General features: G+C 40.6%; 1 protein-coding gene across 2 annotated transcripts in view; it reads left to right on the forward strand.

The window, feature by feature from the left end:
- The first annotated feature begins 3,901 nt into the window (after nucleotides 1-3,901).
- igsf21a (immunoglobin superfamily, member 21a) overlaps nucleotides 3,902-13,052 on the forward strand; it is a 164,467-nt gene continuing 155,316 nt past the window's right edge. Inside the window, exons 1-2 of one of the 2 annotated variants that reach the window (XM_056394614.1) lie at nucleotides 3,902-4,084; nucleotides 4,170-4,363. In XM_056394614.1, coding sequence (XP_056250589.1) covers nucleotides 4,225-4,363 — 139 coding nt within the window. In that variant the 5' untranslated portion in view covers nucleotides 3,902-4,084; nucleotides 4,170-4,224. Of the gene's footprint in view, nucleotides 4,364-13,052 lie in introns of both variants that reach the window. The other variant, XM_056394621.1, reaches the window with a different exon arrangement.

Below are 13,052 nucleotides of genomic sequence, written 5' to 3' on the forward strand. Positions count from 1 at the left end.
TTTAATTAAATTGTCAAATATGAATCTAGCTTTTCTGATGGTCCATAAGACATTTTTTTAATTGAACTCAGACAACACAAACAGAGTATGATAGACTAGCTGAGAAATTTACAATAACACTTTATATTTATATATAGCCTATAGGCTTCCACAGGCAAGGATGAAGGCTCTGCCAGGGCGCTGACAGGATTCCCATCACCAACAATGAAGGATACAATCTTAGCTAAACTTACAGGATTTGCTATTTGAAACATGCTATTTTTTGTTGTTTTTTTTTTTAGACAATCTGACTGTAAATTCCATTTGTTTTTTTTTTGGTTTTTTATTGTTTTTTGGGGGGGGTTTTGTGCCATTTCTGACTAGGCAAAAGCCAGCACGTCAAAATACTCTCTAAAAATCCACAGTGCAGCAACCCAGACTGGAAGAATGACTGACTTAGAAATAGCCCAAAAAATGTATCCAATTATAGGGCCAAGGTGAAGCGTTTTCATAAGTCAGACAATTTTGAAAATTCGTCCTCACTTTCCTCAGCATTGAGTGGAGCAAAAAACGCAATGAGGTGCAAAAAGGCTTCAAGTGTTCTTCTTGAATTACCATCCTTGGTCAAAAAGAAGACTTGAATATTCTTAGATACAAAGGGTCTGGACTGGTCTGAACCCGTGCTTTCTGCTGGACAGTTTGCAATATTTCCCTGGTATGGACCAAACCAAGGGTGGCTTCCCCATGCTGGGCATCTGGCCCTTCATGCTATCAGTGACATCAGCTGGGTCAGTTCTGCATACCACTATGTTGTTGTGCAATCAGTGGGTACCACGATTACTGACAGATGCTCCTGCCTTGACTCTCTCCAACAAGAGGGATCAGGTGGTAGAGGGAAAGCATAGAGCAGCTTACATTTCTTCGACTATGGCACATGTAAGGCTGTCGCAAACCATTTCTTTTTTTCTTTTTCTTAGTGAAAATAGTCTAACTTGGAATTGGCATTTGTTTTTTGCAGTCTATTCCCCTTAAAGCACAGCATGCAGACTAATGACATATATTCATGTGGTTTATAATCAATTGTTATTCAGTCAATCAAATGACAGTGTCGCAGCAACTCTATTTTCTGTTCTCTTTTCAATTAGATTAGAGGTTGGCTAACTTTAACGAATACAAAACTAATAATCAATAGACAGGAGGCAAAAAAAGAAGTTGGCTACATGTAACTGTACAAGATATTGAATTGAAGTGTTACTGAGAAAGCTGCAATATGAAGCAAAGTAAATCGGGTCAGACCTACAGCTGAACTAAATCATAAAATGTGTAGTGTGGTCGTCGTGGAATTATTCAAAATTTGTTGCCGAGTTAAAATACAAGATTTTTAGATTTCCATAGAGGAGACATGAATTCAACTGAAATATAAGACTCAAAAGAATTGCACATAAAAACACAACCACAACAGTTTAGATTGCATTTGCAGTACGTTTCCAGTACAAATGAAACTACATTTCCATACCACATATTTTTCTGTAAAGGGACCAAGGTTACAGATCAATGTCTCATAATGTTCCAGGAGCAAGCACAAGGACGTGAAATCACATGGTTTAACCTATTCCTTTGTCTTTAAAAGTATTGATTCCATGCATTCAAGTTTAAACGTATTGTGTGTGCTCACCTCTGCATTCGCTGGCTGAATGTTTCAGCTGGCTCGCTGAACTTCATTTGAACTCTATTTATATAAAAAACACGCAACTGGACAAGGTCCTTCCAAGCAAACTAATGTGCACTCTTGTACACAATTAGAAAAGAGCTGTGTCCACCCAGCAGCCATGAGTAAGTGACTGAGCAAAGCGGATCTCTGATAGCCCAGTGGCAGTTGGCCACACTGCATATGCTCACAAAATAGTTAATGGCTGGGAGAGAGTGTTAGTGGCATCACAACAAAGTAATTCAAAGGAACAAGTACTTAATGATAACTGGAAAGACAAGAAGAATGAAAGGAGACAGAGTAATCCTCTTAGATGGAGTCAGTTCTATCTGTGTGTCAGGTTTCCTCTTCCTTGCAATTCCTCAGATCCTAAATAAAAAGCCCAAAAAACACTTTAAGGCTCACTGATCTATGTCTATGCTACAAAGAGAGAGGTAAGCACATGGAAACAGTATGTAGACTCACAAGGCTGAAAACCCCTCTTTGTTAGTGGGTAAAATGCCATATGGACAGCAACACGTTCAGCTCCGTTACCCCAATAAATTGTTGTTGACACTGCCCTCTAGAGATGTGTGATAGTGCATTAGTACTGCAGACCTTAACCAAGGAAGCATCCACCCTGTCAGCAGTGTGGGTTGCGGGAGAGTCTCTGACTTTGCATCTACATGTTCTGAACAGTTTGAATGGATATATTTTTTTCACGCGGTTGTCCAGCTCACTGCTCAGTTTGGTGGCGTTGCTGCTCTGCTTGGCAAAGGTCCGATAATGTGCCGAGTCCATGGACCTCCAAGTCACTACCTGCAAGAAAACAGCTTTCCTGGGGTTCCTGTATTACGTAAAGGTACTGGGTCACTGCTGCTCAGATCAATACAAGTTTATGGCCTTGATCTATTGAGTTGGCTTTGCAGAAAATGGGGAAACCAACGGCTTCATTCAAGTGAATTCATATTTTTTGCAGAATGGATTTGGCATGCTGGTGGCTGTCTCCCTGAATAACTTATTTCCTGGGCTTTGAAAGAGAACCCCGAGGACCGTCTCACAAAAGACTTTTAGTGCTGCAAACATCATTTCAGAGCAAAAGAGAGTAGCAAACCAGGACTAACCTTGCTAAAGTGATGCTGATTAGAATGACATAGCCTGAGGCACCTGTCAAAGTTTGGGGGGAAGTCTTGACGATACTTGTGGCCCCATCACTCTCAGAAACACTTCTTGTGATTTTTGAGCCAACCAGAAAATACAAAATGTTAACTCCCTGTTATTCCATTCTTTATCTATTGACCAAATGCTAACTGATTTTGGTGCAGCAGGGATATACTGAGTAGAATTTTTACAGATCATTATCATTACCTTCAAGAAAACATGTGAGGTATAATTTTGTAAGTGACATTAAGAAACAGTCTTTTTGATTTGAGTGACGTTACAGGATCATGAAAAGTAGAGCTACAGCCAACATACAGGTGTAGTTGAGGATGCCCACTTGGGCTCAGGTGAAATCCACTCTGACACCTGAATGCACATTGGCCTGCCTGCATGATAGATGTTCTTTAATGAGACAAATGCTCACAGCCAATTTGAGTCAGAAGAGTGACTTTAACCTGCCCGATTAGGCCCATTAAACAGGTAATCATTAAGTCTAAATATTTATAGTCTAGTGTTTATGGTCTTAATGTTGTTCCAACAAAATATATGTTATGTTTTTAGCTTCTCCACTTAGATTTTTTGGACTAATAGTGCACAATATATTGTGTGTCAATGACACAAGAGTCTTTATTTAATGAAAGATAGTAGAGCGGACTTTTTAATTTGCAGAATACAGCTGTTTCCTTCGGCTGCAATGAATGAGATCAGAAAAGCAAAACATCCAATCAGTACTGATGATGAATTTGATTGATTAATAAACTGAACACGGTCTTCCAGCCGCTTTATTCATATAGATGTAATGTAGGTTAGAGCCTATAGCATAGGGAGCATAAGGATCTAAAAAAAAAAAACGTGTTTTACAAGGAAAAAAATCCAACAGAAATAAATCGGCTTAATGGACAGAATTAGAGGGGTCTGAATCCAGGGTAGGATTAAGGAAAATTGTGTGAAATAAAAGAGCGACTGCTCAGGAATGACTGTGCGTCTGTCTGGAGGGCGGGAGAGAGAGAGAGAGAGAGAGGGAGAGAGAGCGGGAGAGGGAAAGAGAGAGAGGGAGAGAGAGAGAGAGAGAGAGAGAGCGAGCGAGCGGTGACTGAGGAACACATTTTCATCCAAACCTCTCCGTTTTTTCCAGAGCCGGTCTCTGCTCCGCGGCTCAGCGCAGCTCCCTATTGTTTAAACTGGAAGGAGGGAAGAGAGAGAGAAAACCCCCCCCCACCAAAATAAGATTCGCCTTGTGTTCTGTTATCGCAGGCAGTGAGTCATTTCTTTGATCTGATGCTCGATTTTCGCCGCTCTGAATGCTGTATTCATTGTCAACTTCTCCGATTTCTCCACTTAGACTTGAGCTGCATCATGAATAGTTTGGGGGCACCTTTCAATCGCATACCTCTGGAATGGTGGGGATTACACAGCCGAAACCCGGAGAGCATGTAAACGCAGATGGAGTTTGGGATTTATTGCAAAATAAGGGAAAGATGACCGTCTTCTCATTGTGCTTGCTCCTGTGCGCAGATCTACTGGATTTAGCCGTCGGTAAGTCTGACCCTGTCATATTTTCACGCAGTGGGAACACACTCGCAGCCCCTCCGCTCCGTGCGTGGGGTCTAACAATAGCCTAACTGTCAATGAGTTGAGTGATTCATGTGTGACAGTGAAATACTAAGTAGCCATTAAACAGGACAGCCGGATGGAGGCGATCGGTGCCATGCTCGCCTCATGCCAACTTTCCCTCTATGCCAACCAAGTCGTGGAAGAGAGAAATCAATGAATAGCTGTTGGGATTCAGTTCAGGCTGCACAATGCGTGGTGTCAATGTGCTTCAAAAGGAAATGCAATAAGGGGGTGGGGGGTGGAGGGGTAGCACGAGGCCTAGCTGTGTATTAAGTCTTAATTCATCTGCATCGACTAACACGACCAGCATGCATGACAGCACCTACACTTCTGAGCAGCACACAACTACACCATGCCGAAGCGCACTCCTCGGCGGTCTGGTCATCGTGGCTTTATTTATTTATTTATTTTTTTTTTTGCACATGAGATAGCGCCCGAGCTCAACAGATATTAAAGTTGTTGCCGTGAAAATCATCACAGTGCGTCTTTTCATTTTGTGTGTGTGTGCCTGTGTGTGTGTGTGTGTGTGTGTGTGTGTGTGTGTGTGTGTGTGTGTGTGCGCGCAGATTCCTGCCTTCAGCACAGTCTGCTCAGCACAGCGGTGGCATCAGTGTCGCGTGTGTTTTTCTTTTTCTCCATCCTCCGCTGACGTGTTGAGCTGTTACAGCTGTGAAAACACCAACAACATTTGATCTTTTTTTTTTTTCATGAAGGCAATTTCTGGATGTGAACCGCTGTATGTCTTGTGTAAAGAATGATTTGGCTGTCTTCTGTGGCTCTTTTTTTCTTGTGGGAGGCAGCGCTGTTGGGACTGGAGGGGGGGATTTTTGTGCTGCAATTTAGGGGAAAGCCTCAATTATTCAAATATTTGCCACAGATAAAGACCTGGTGGCAGTCGTTTAAGCACGTTCCCTCACTGTTAACTCTCATCCTCACATATGGTCCCTGTGGCATTCTGCAGGGGCATTCTGTTCTCTACATGGTGTCATACATCATAAAGAGCTTTGCCTTACAACACTGCATAGCAAGCACTTAATTCCATTTTCTGAGAATTGCAACAAAAAAAAAGAGTCCGTGTGTAGGGCTGCTTCTCATTCAGCTGGAGTCATAGTCTCATAGCTACTCTCTGCACATGGCAACACTTTGGTGTTTGAAGGACTTAAGATGAGAGTTCACTCCTGGCTACAACATCTGAGTAACATGCCTTACAAACTAACCTGTTAACCCTTCTCTGCTCGCTGAAGATTTTGTTGTTTTGAAGTGTGTTTGACCTTCGCTTGACCCACATAGGAAAATCATTATGTCAGCTGGGCTTAACATAAAGTTAAGTTACTAAATGCCTCTGGGATGCTGAGCCACACAGCGGCCTTGCACTATGTAAAGTATTCGGGAGTGCCTCGGTAATGCAGTCACGCTCATTTGAACTGTTCACAAAAAGCTTAGATTCCTCTGCTTTCATGAGATATTGCAGCTGAGTGACTGTGAGACGTGTGCAGTGGTTAACATCGATCACCACGTAAACAAATAGTGAAAGGTAGAATTGAACAAATCAGTTGGCAGGGCGCTTGTTGTTGGCTTTTGTTGTCACTAAACCAAAATAGATTCATGCTGTGGATAGACCTCAGAATGTCACCTTTATTGTCTGTTTTTTTATTTTATTTTTTTATCCCCCAAGCATTTCTCTTTATATAAACTGATGTCTGCTGTCTTCTGGATATCATACTCTATTCATGACAGTATACAATTTCCCTGTGTATATGTGTGTCTTTAAACAGGGTTTTCTATTTCAATGTGTCCACCGTTGTAGATAGATTTTCCCAAAGACAGAAAAATATATCATGCATTCTTATTTTCCCCAAAGTGTCCCTCTTGTCAGCATTTTTTTTTTTTTTTTTGAGAAATGATGCATACAGTATCTCATTTTAGATTGAAACTTTTTGTCCTCTCGGTTAACTTGCAGCCCGTGCTCCATCGTTGTCTGCCAGATGTGCTCCCCTTTTTTTTTTTTTTTTTAAAACACAGCCCTCTGCTTAATACATCTGTGCTTACAAGCTAGCCTCAGCTTGTGAAATACAGTGGTTCAGGATTTATATTTGGCTATTAAGCATGTCACAGCACCCAGTGTTTAAAGAGCAGGATACATATTCAGCAGATGTGAGCTTAGTGTTTCTACAGGAGTTGCTTTTTTTATACATGTTTCATGCATGCTCTTTCTGCTGTTTGTGTGCATACACAGTGGAGTGGAGTGACTACGTGTGTTTCCCCAGACATGCAATGTAAAAGAGGAAAAAAAAAGTATATTGTACATACACATGTTGTTTTCTGTGTACTGAGGAATTATAATAGTTTCTTCCCTGAGCCACTGGCACAGCTACATGTCCATGTTCACAACATGTAGCTGTGTCTTTAACCTTCAGTGCACTTGTTACATCTGATTGACTTTTTGCAGCATCAGTGCAGACACACCATTATGAGGATTGATCTCACTGGAGTGCTTACCCTGTAGGTCAAACATTATCAAATCCGATCCAACAGAGTTGAACAGCATTTGATCCTGATTTGGCAAGAATTACCTGAAATTCTTTAAAACTTAAGAAGGTAGAAATAAATCCACCTAACAGCACCTCTAACGCTCACCATTTAACATCTTGTTTGCTTAATTCTTACAAAATTTACAGAGTAAAAATGTTTTGCAGAGGGTTACGTGTCAGAGCGTTTCTAGGCTGGGAGCAGTGACCTCCTGGAGTCTTAACTGGTTGTCTGGCAACTTCACAGTGACAAAACAAGACTTAAGCAAATTAGGTTAATCTGTTTTTAGCCAAGAAATAGTCTGGCACATAAAACCACCACTCAACATTTTGTGATTTTGGATTTTGTACAGATTAAAGAAAAAAAATACAAGATGTAAATCATTGAGATGAAGAGGTGCTGGTTTTTGTTGCCTTTGAGTCGTTGTGAGAAGCTAAGTTACCAGTCTACTAGCTGCAGCCTTGTACTTTATTGACCAGACAAGATGCCCCAGCAGCCCAATAGTTAAGGCACTATATCACATAACTGCAAAATCCACAGCTCAACTCCTCATTCATTTATTCATTTATTTATTTATTTACCACACCAGCCAGGTCAAAGCAAGGGTGGACGTACTTTGAATTTGATGTAGAGGCTGTAGTTGTTGTTGGTTGTCAGTTGGTGTAACACCATAAACAGAACAGTGTACATTTTACAATTTAGATAATAACTAATTTCAGCTGACAGCTGCAGCGACCTGATGTCTTGACACTAAACCAAAAACTGTGTGAAGCAGATGATCTGTTGGTCCGGATTCATCCCTGCTAAATGATCACAACTGCTCACTCACAACCACTTGCTGCTGTTCAAGAGATAGTTTATAGTTCACTGTTGATTTATGACTTCTTGTCGGGGAGGAATGAATTCAACCGGGCCAGCACCCTACAATTTAATTGGATGAATAGTGTTATCCTTCTGGGTTTCAGTTAGAAAATGTGGCCTCTCTTTCTTTCTGTTTGCATGTTTTGACCGTTGGTTACTTGATCTTGAATTCATCAAAAAAAACGTTCTAATAATAATTGGCACAGTGGTATTGCCATCTGTATTACAATGCCATTTAGGGAAGAACAGACTTGCTCCACAGAGCTTCACACAGATTTCTTTAAGCGATTAAGAACTATAGATAGGAGTGTTCAGAAGCTGAATTGAAATTATATTAAATTGCACCTTTTTGAAGCTTTTCTCTCTGGCAAGAGCAGCTGGCTTGCTATTTTCAATACTCTGGCCTGGACCATTTTAAGAGATCAGTCTTACCTAATAGAAATCAAAGTATCTCTAATACTGTATCACATTTTCCTTTCATTTTTTTTTTTTTTTTTTGAGCAAGCTCTGGATGAAGTGTCTTCCACAGTAGCATTAGATATGTCCTTCTGCATAATTATTACTGGAGATGTTTTTCTTGAAAGCTACATGAATAATATTTCGTCTTGTTTACTCTTACAAGTGATAATTTGCTGTCCAGTGCAATTAATTATGCGTCTCAGATACTCATATTTATATATTTCATTTTAATGTTTTCACAACTAGTGTTGCAGTGAATTAAAAAAAAAAAAGTTACACATTCAGTCCTTGCATGTCATAGTGTAAATAAATGCAAATGGCAAGTGGGAACTGCTTTAGGTTCAGGTCTGAACAGCTGCATACAGGTTCAAAGAGCAACGCAGTAAAGAACAAGGTGCTCTGATTTTTTTTCTCATTTCTTTTTTATGTAGATCAGGAAATGGGACAGGCGGGCTCTAGTGATTTGCCAGCAGTAGAATCTGGTAGGAATATTACAGGGATAAGGAGTGAAATAATCAACGTTCATGGACTCATGGTCACTGTGTCAAAGGTCAAATGGATACTGAGCATTATGGGAAACAGGTTTATGCAATGCCGTACAACACACTGTTGTGGCTATTAAGAGTTGTTGCTGTTGAAAATGCAGAAAATGAGGAAATATAGAAACATACAGCTACAGGTGGTTGGCTGTAAAATTATAGCGTGGCACTCAACTAAACATGACATGGCATGCCTGCGAGAGACTTACTGTAGGCTTTATGTTTGAATATACCACAGGTTTAAAAAAAAAAAATAAATAAATAAATAAGTATTTCATGTCATGTTTTCCTTGAGCGCAAGTTTATTTTAAGCCCCTCTGTTCCACCTGCTGAATAAAGCATCTAAGAAAATGTCTTGCCTCCCACCATGGTGTTGTAGGTTGCCTTGTAGATTGTGGATCATAGCAGTATTGACAGATTTCACAGGCATTGGACCTGATGTTAGATCTGATGGTTTCCGGTACACTGTGACTGTCTGCTACTGATGGCTGGTCTTCACTCACAGGAAGTGAGAGGAGATAGTGGCTGGAAAATGGGTTGTGGTTATGCCACTATCTAACAATCACCCGGCTTTGCATCAGCACTGCAGCTTTCAGCTGTTATATAAAATGATTATGCGCAGATTAAGAGCTGTCTTCATTGTTTTGTCTTGCTGCGTTTTGTTTGGTCAGTCATTGTGACTGTTTAAAGAAATTTATTAACCTTACGGTATATGCTCCTGTTAGCCCGAGAACGCATAGAGTGGAATGACTATAAAAGTGCGGTCCAGCTGTTTGGTTTATTTACTGATTTATTGCTCAGAATGTTTTTGATTCACCTAGAATAACCCAGGGTCAATACACGATGCAGTACTGTTGAGATAGATTCACCATTTAAAATCACAATATCCTCTGCAGCTGATAGGGTCCCATTTGTCTTAAAACTCTATTATGTATTCTGCTGATATCTCTGATGCGACAGTGGGACCACTATTCAACACAATGAGGTATTTGCAACAGCGTGGAGCTCGCTCAGACCCACTGACATGCAACACAAAACTGCTTTGCATCTCTGGTTGACCTCTTACACTCGCTGAGAGGAGCAATACTATGCAGAGATGGCTGGACTGCATCTAATAGCCAGAATCCAGGACTTACCCAGCACAGTAGCCACTGTGTATTCCAATGTTCACGACTGCCAATTTTTTTTCTGTTTCAGTGATCACCTTCAATTAAAGGATAACTTTTGTTGTGCTCGCCTTTTAGTCTGGATCTTTTGTAACTTGAAATCCCATTTAATATGATGAAAGAGCCATATTAAAACTTGAAACAGGTTGGTGACCCAGAAATTGCACCTTTTGTTGAAGAGCTTCAGCCAGCTTTGTACATGTAGACCACTGTGCTAAAATTGAAATAGCTTTTACTGAGAACTCAAAATGACCTGAAATGGTCTTTGTGGCGTAATGCGCTCCCTGCAGAACACCAGCGAACATTTGAAGTTTATTATCTGATTAGTAAGTAGAGGAGCTTTAACTGCTTTAAGTCAAGAGCATCTTTCTGGCATCCATAATGTGACATATTTCTGAGCGAAACGGAATATAGGGAAGGGATATAATTACAAGAGGGATTTAGGTAAATCTAGATTTGATTGGATTGCTCAAAGGTGGGTGTGGCTTAGGGAGTACAAAGCAAGTGTTGGCCTCTAGCCACAACATCCCTCACCTGAGATCAGGAGGAGGACGGTGAGGGAGAGATTAATATATAGGATCACAACTACACTCTTGGAAATGAAACAAAGGTTTTTTTCCAACTGAGGTCCAAACACACTCCACTGACCCACACACACACACACACACACACACACACACACATTTATATCTACTACCACACACAGGCTAATGGTCAACGGTGTAAGGTACTCACCTCAAATCATTGGATAAATTAACAATTTTTGGATACATTTGCACTGTATGTCTCCCACAGTGTAACAGAATCTGTAACCATCATGTCAAATCTGTCCTTCTACTACCACCACAGCTTCTCACCTCCTAGTAAGAGGAAGCACTTGTGTATATATATATATATATATATAAAGGACAGTTCTCCCTTGCGTTCTCAAGCAGCAATGCTCCAGATGATCAAATGATAAAGCCTGTGATTAGTAGAGACAACTAAAGGCTTGGGACAAGGCAGTTCAAACAGCACAGTAACTTTCCTTTCTACCCCTTACGTCCTTCATAGGCAGATGTGGGCTGGCTTGCTGATGTCTTTGGCTTGCGTGGGAGTTTGAAGCATCTCTGATTCCCTCAGCAGCTGGTGGTTTGCAGAGATAGAGAAAAGAGTATAGATGAGCTTTGCTCGGAAAGGTCTCCCAAGACGGCCTACTCGGAGAAAGTATACCATTCCTGTCTGTGATCTAAAGTGAGCAATACGTTGTTGTCAAATACTGTCATATGTTTCCTTACCAGAGCTGTTATCTGTGAATGTTGTTTTATGTCATTGTAATTTTAGAACCTTATTCTTGTGAAATTAGGAGCCAGCAGAAGCAGGGATTTCTTGACAGGCTTTATCAGCAGTTTTACCGTATTCTCCCCCCACTGTTTCCTACATGCTAATGTGGATTATGCGATTTTGCTTATCGTGTTCAAACATGGCTGCTGAGTAATAACAATTGCTCTGCCACTGTGTCCTAACATTAGCCTTCTTATTAGAGACTTTGAGAAGTGCCTTGTACATTACACATGACACTTATCTCTGCATTCATGGTTCATCACAGGGGGCTTAAGCTTCCAGGAGTAACACTGCTGTACGAAGATGAGGATTTTTTCATATACCAACATTTTGCAGGTTGCTTTCTTTTTGCAAGCGATGAGCATTTTTGTAGGAACAGAATTATTCAACATCATTTTGACCTCAGTTTGAAAAGATAAGACACTGGCTGCCCTTGCGTTTTTCTGTGTTAGCATACACTATGTACAGTGTATCAAAGTTATGTTATAAAGGAAAATGGATGGGTCAGTATGACTTGCATTTACAGTGAAATATACCAAACCTGAGATAAGATTAAAGATAATGTACATTGTCTGCCTCCTGGAAAGGGGTAAAGCGGTACTGTACGTTCAGGAAAACTAACCGGGGACATGGATCTTTAGTGAGTATTACTGCACCTCCTCATTATATACAGAGATTAAATTGTTGTAACAGATCAACCCCAGTAATTACATTAAAGGTCCCATATTTTACACCTTTCTGGTGTTTTACTCTAAGTTTTGATCTCCATAAGAAGATATAGTTGTGGTTTTAAGTACCAAAGACCCCTCTCAGTGTAGCTTTACATCTCTCTCAGGCTTCTCTCTGGAGCTCTAGCCTTGTAACAACATGTCGGTGAGCCAATCAGAAGAGAGGCTCTGAGCCTGGGCATGGCTGAGGGCGGTGAATGTTTCTTTGTGACATCACAAAGTTACAAAAGTCCTGATGGCTCGTTTTTAAGGAACCGTTCCCGGGTTGTGTGCATTTTGTCTCTGGGGTGAGGACTTTGACACTTTCACAGTATTGATATAGCACCTAGATCTGCTTTATAATCAAAAGAGAGCTGGAAATCTCACTTTCTACAATATGTGACCTTTAATATGTGTAAGCCCTCTATCTTTTCTATATTCCCTTTTGAGAATGCCCATTCTTAAATATAAACAACAATGCTTTAATCTGAAAGGCCAGAAATCCCATTCTTTTACTCTTAATTTAAAACCCCTTTTACACTTCCATCTACTCTCAGTATGTAGCAACTGTAAATATCCCAAATCACTGCCTTTTCAGTTTGATTCTTCCGTTTCTTATGTCAAGAGCTGTTCAAAGCCATCTTCCAGGCAGTGAATGCAGCATCGCAGAGGTTTCATGAAAAATCCAGATTAGGCGTGAAAAAAGGGAAGAGATGGGAAAAGAGGAAAAAAAAAAAAAAACTCTAATCTGCACATTGACGTCACTCTGGATGGGCGGAAGCTGTGCAGATGGGAGTAAGGGAGGATTGTGTGGGCTATGCATCTTATGACAACAGATTATTTCCTTTTATGCACACTGACTTCCTACATATGAGCCACAGAGAGACTTTCTTCCCCTCGGGACAGCATCCCTACATTTTCTGCATCACGAAAGAAAAAAACAAAAAAAAAAATCATGAAGACATCTCTCTGCAGTCACAGGAGAGGGTTTCAGTGAAGTTTCGCAGACAGTCGTTCTGCGATAGGA

The sequence above is a fragment of the Seriola aureovittata genome, chromosome 2 (genome assembly GCF_021018895.1).
Source record: "Seriola aureovittata isolate HTS-2021-v1 ecotype China chromosome 2, ASM2101889v1, whole genome shotgun sequence".
Classification (NCBI taxonomy): Eukaryota; Metazoa; Chordata; class Actinopteri; order Carangiformes; family Carangidae; genus Seriola; species Seriola aureovittata.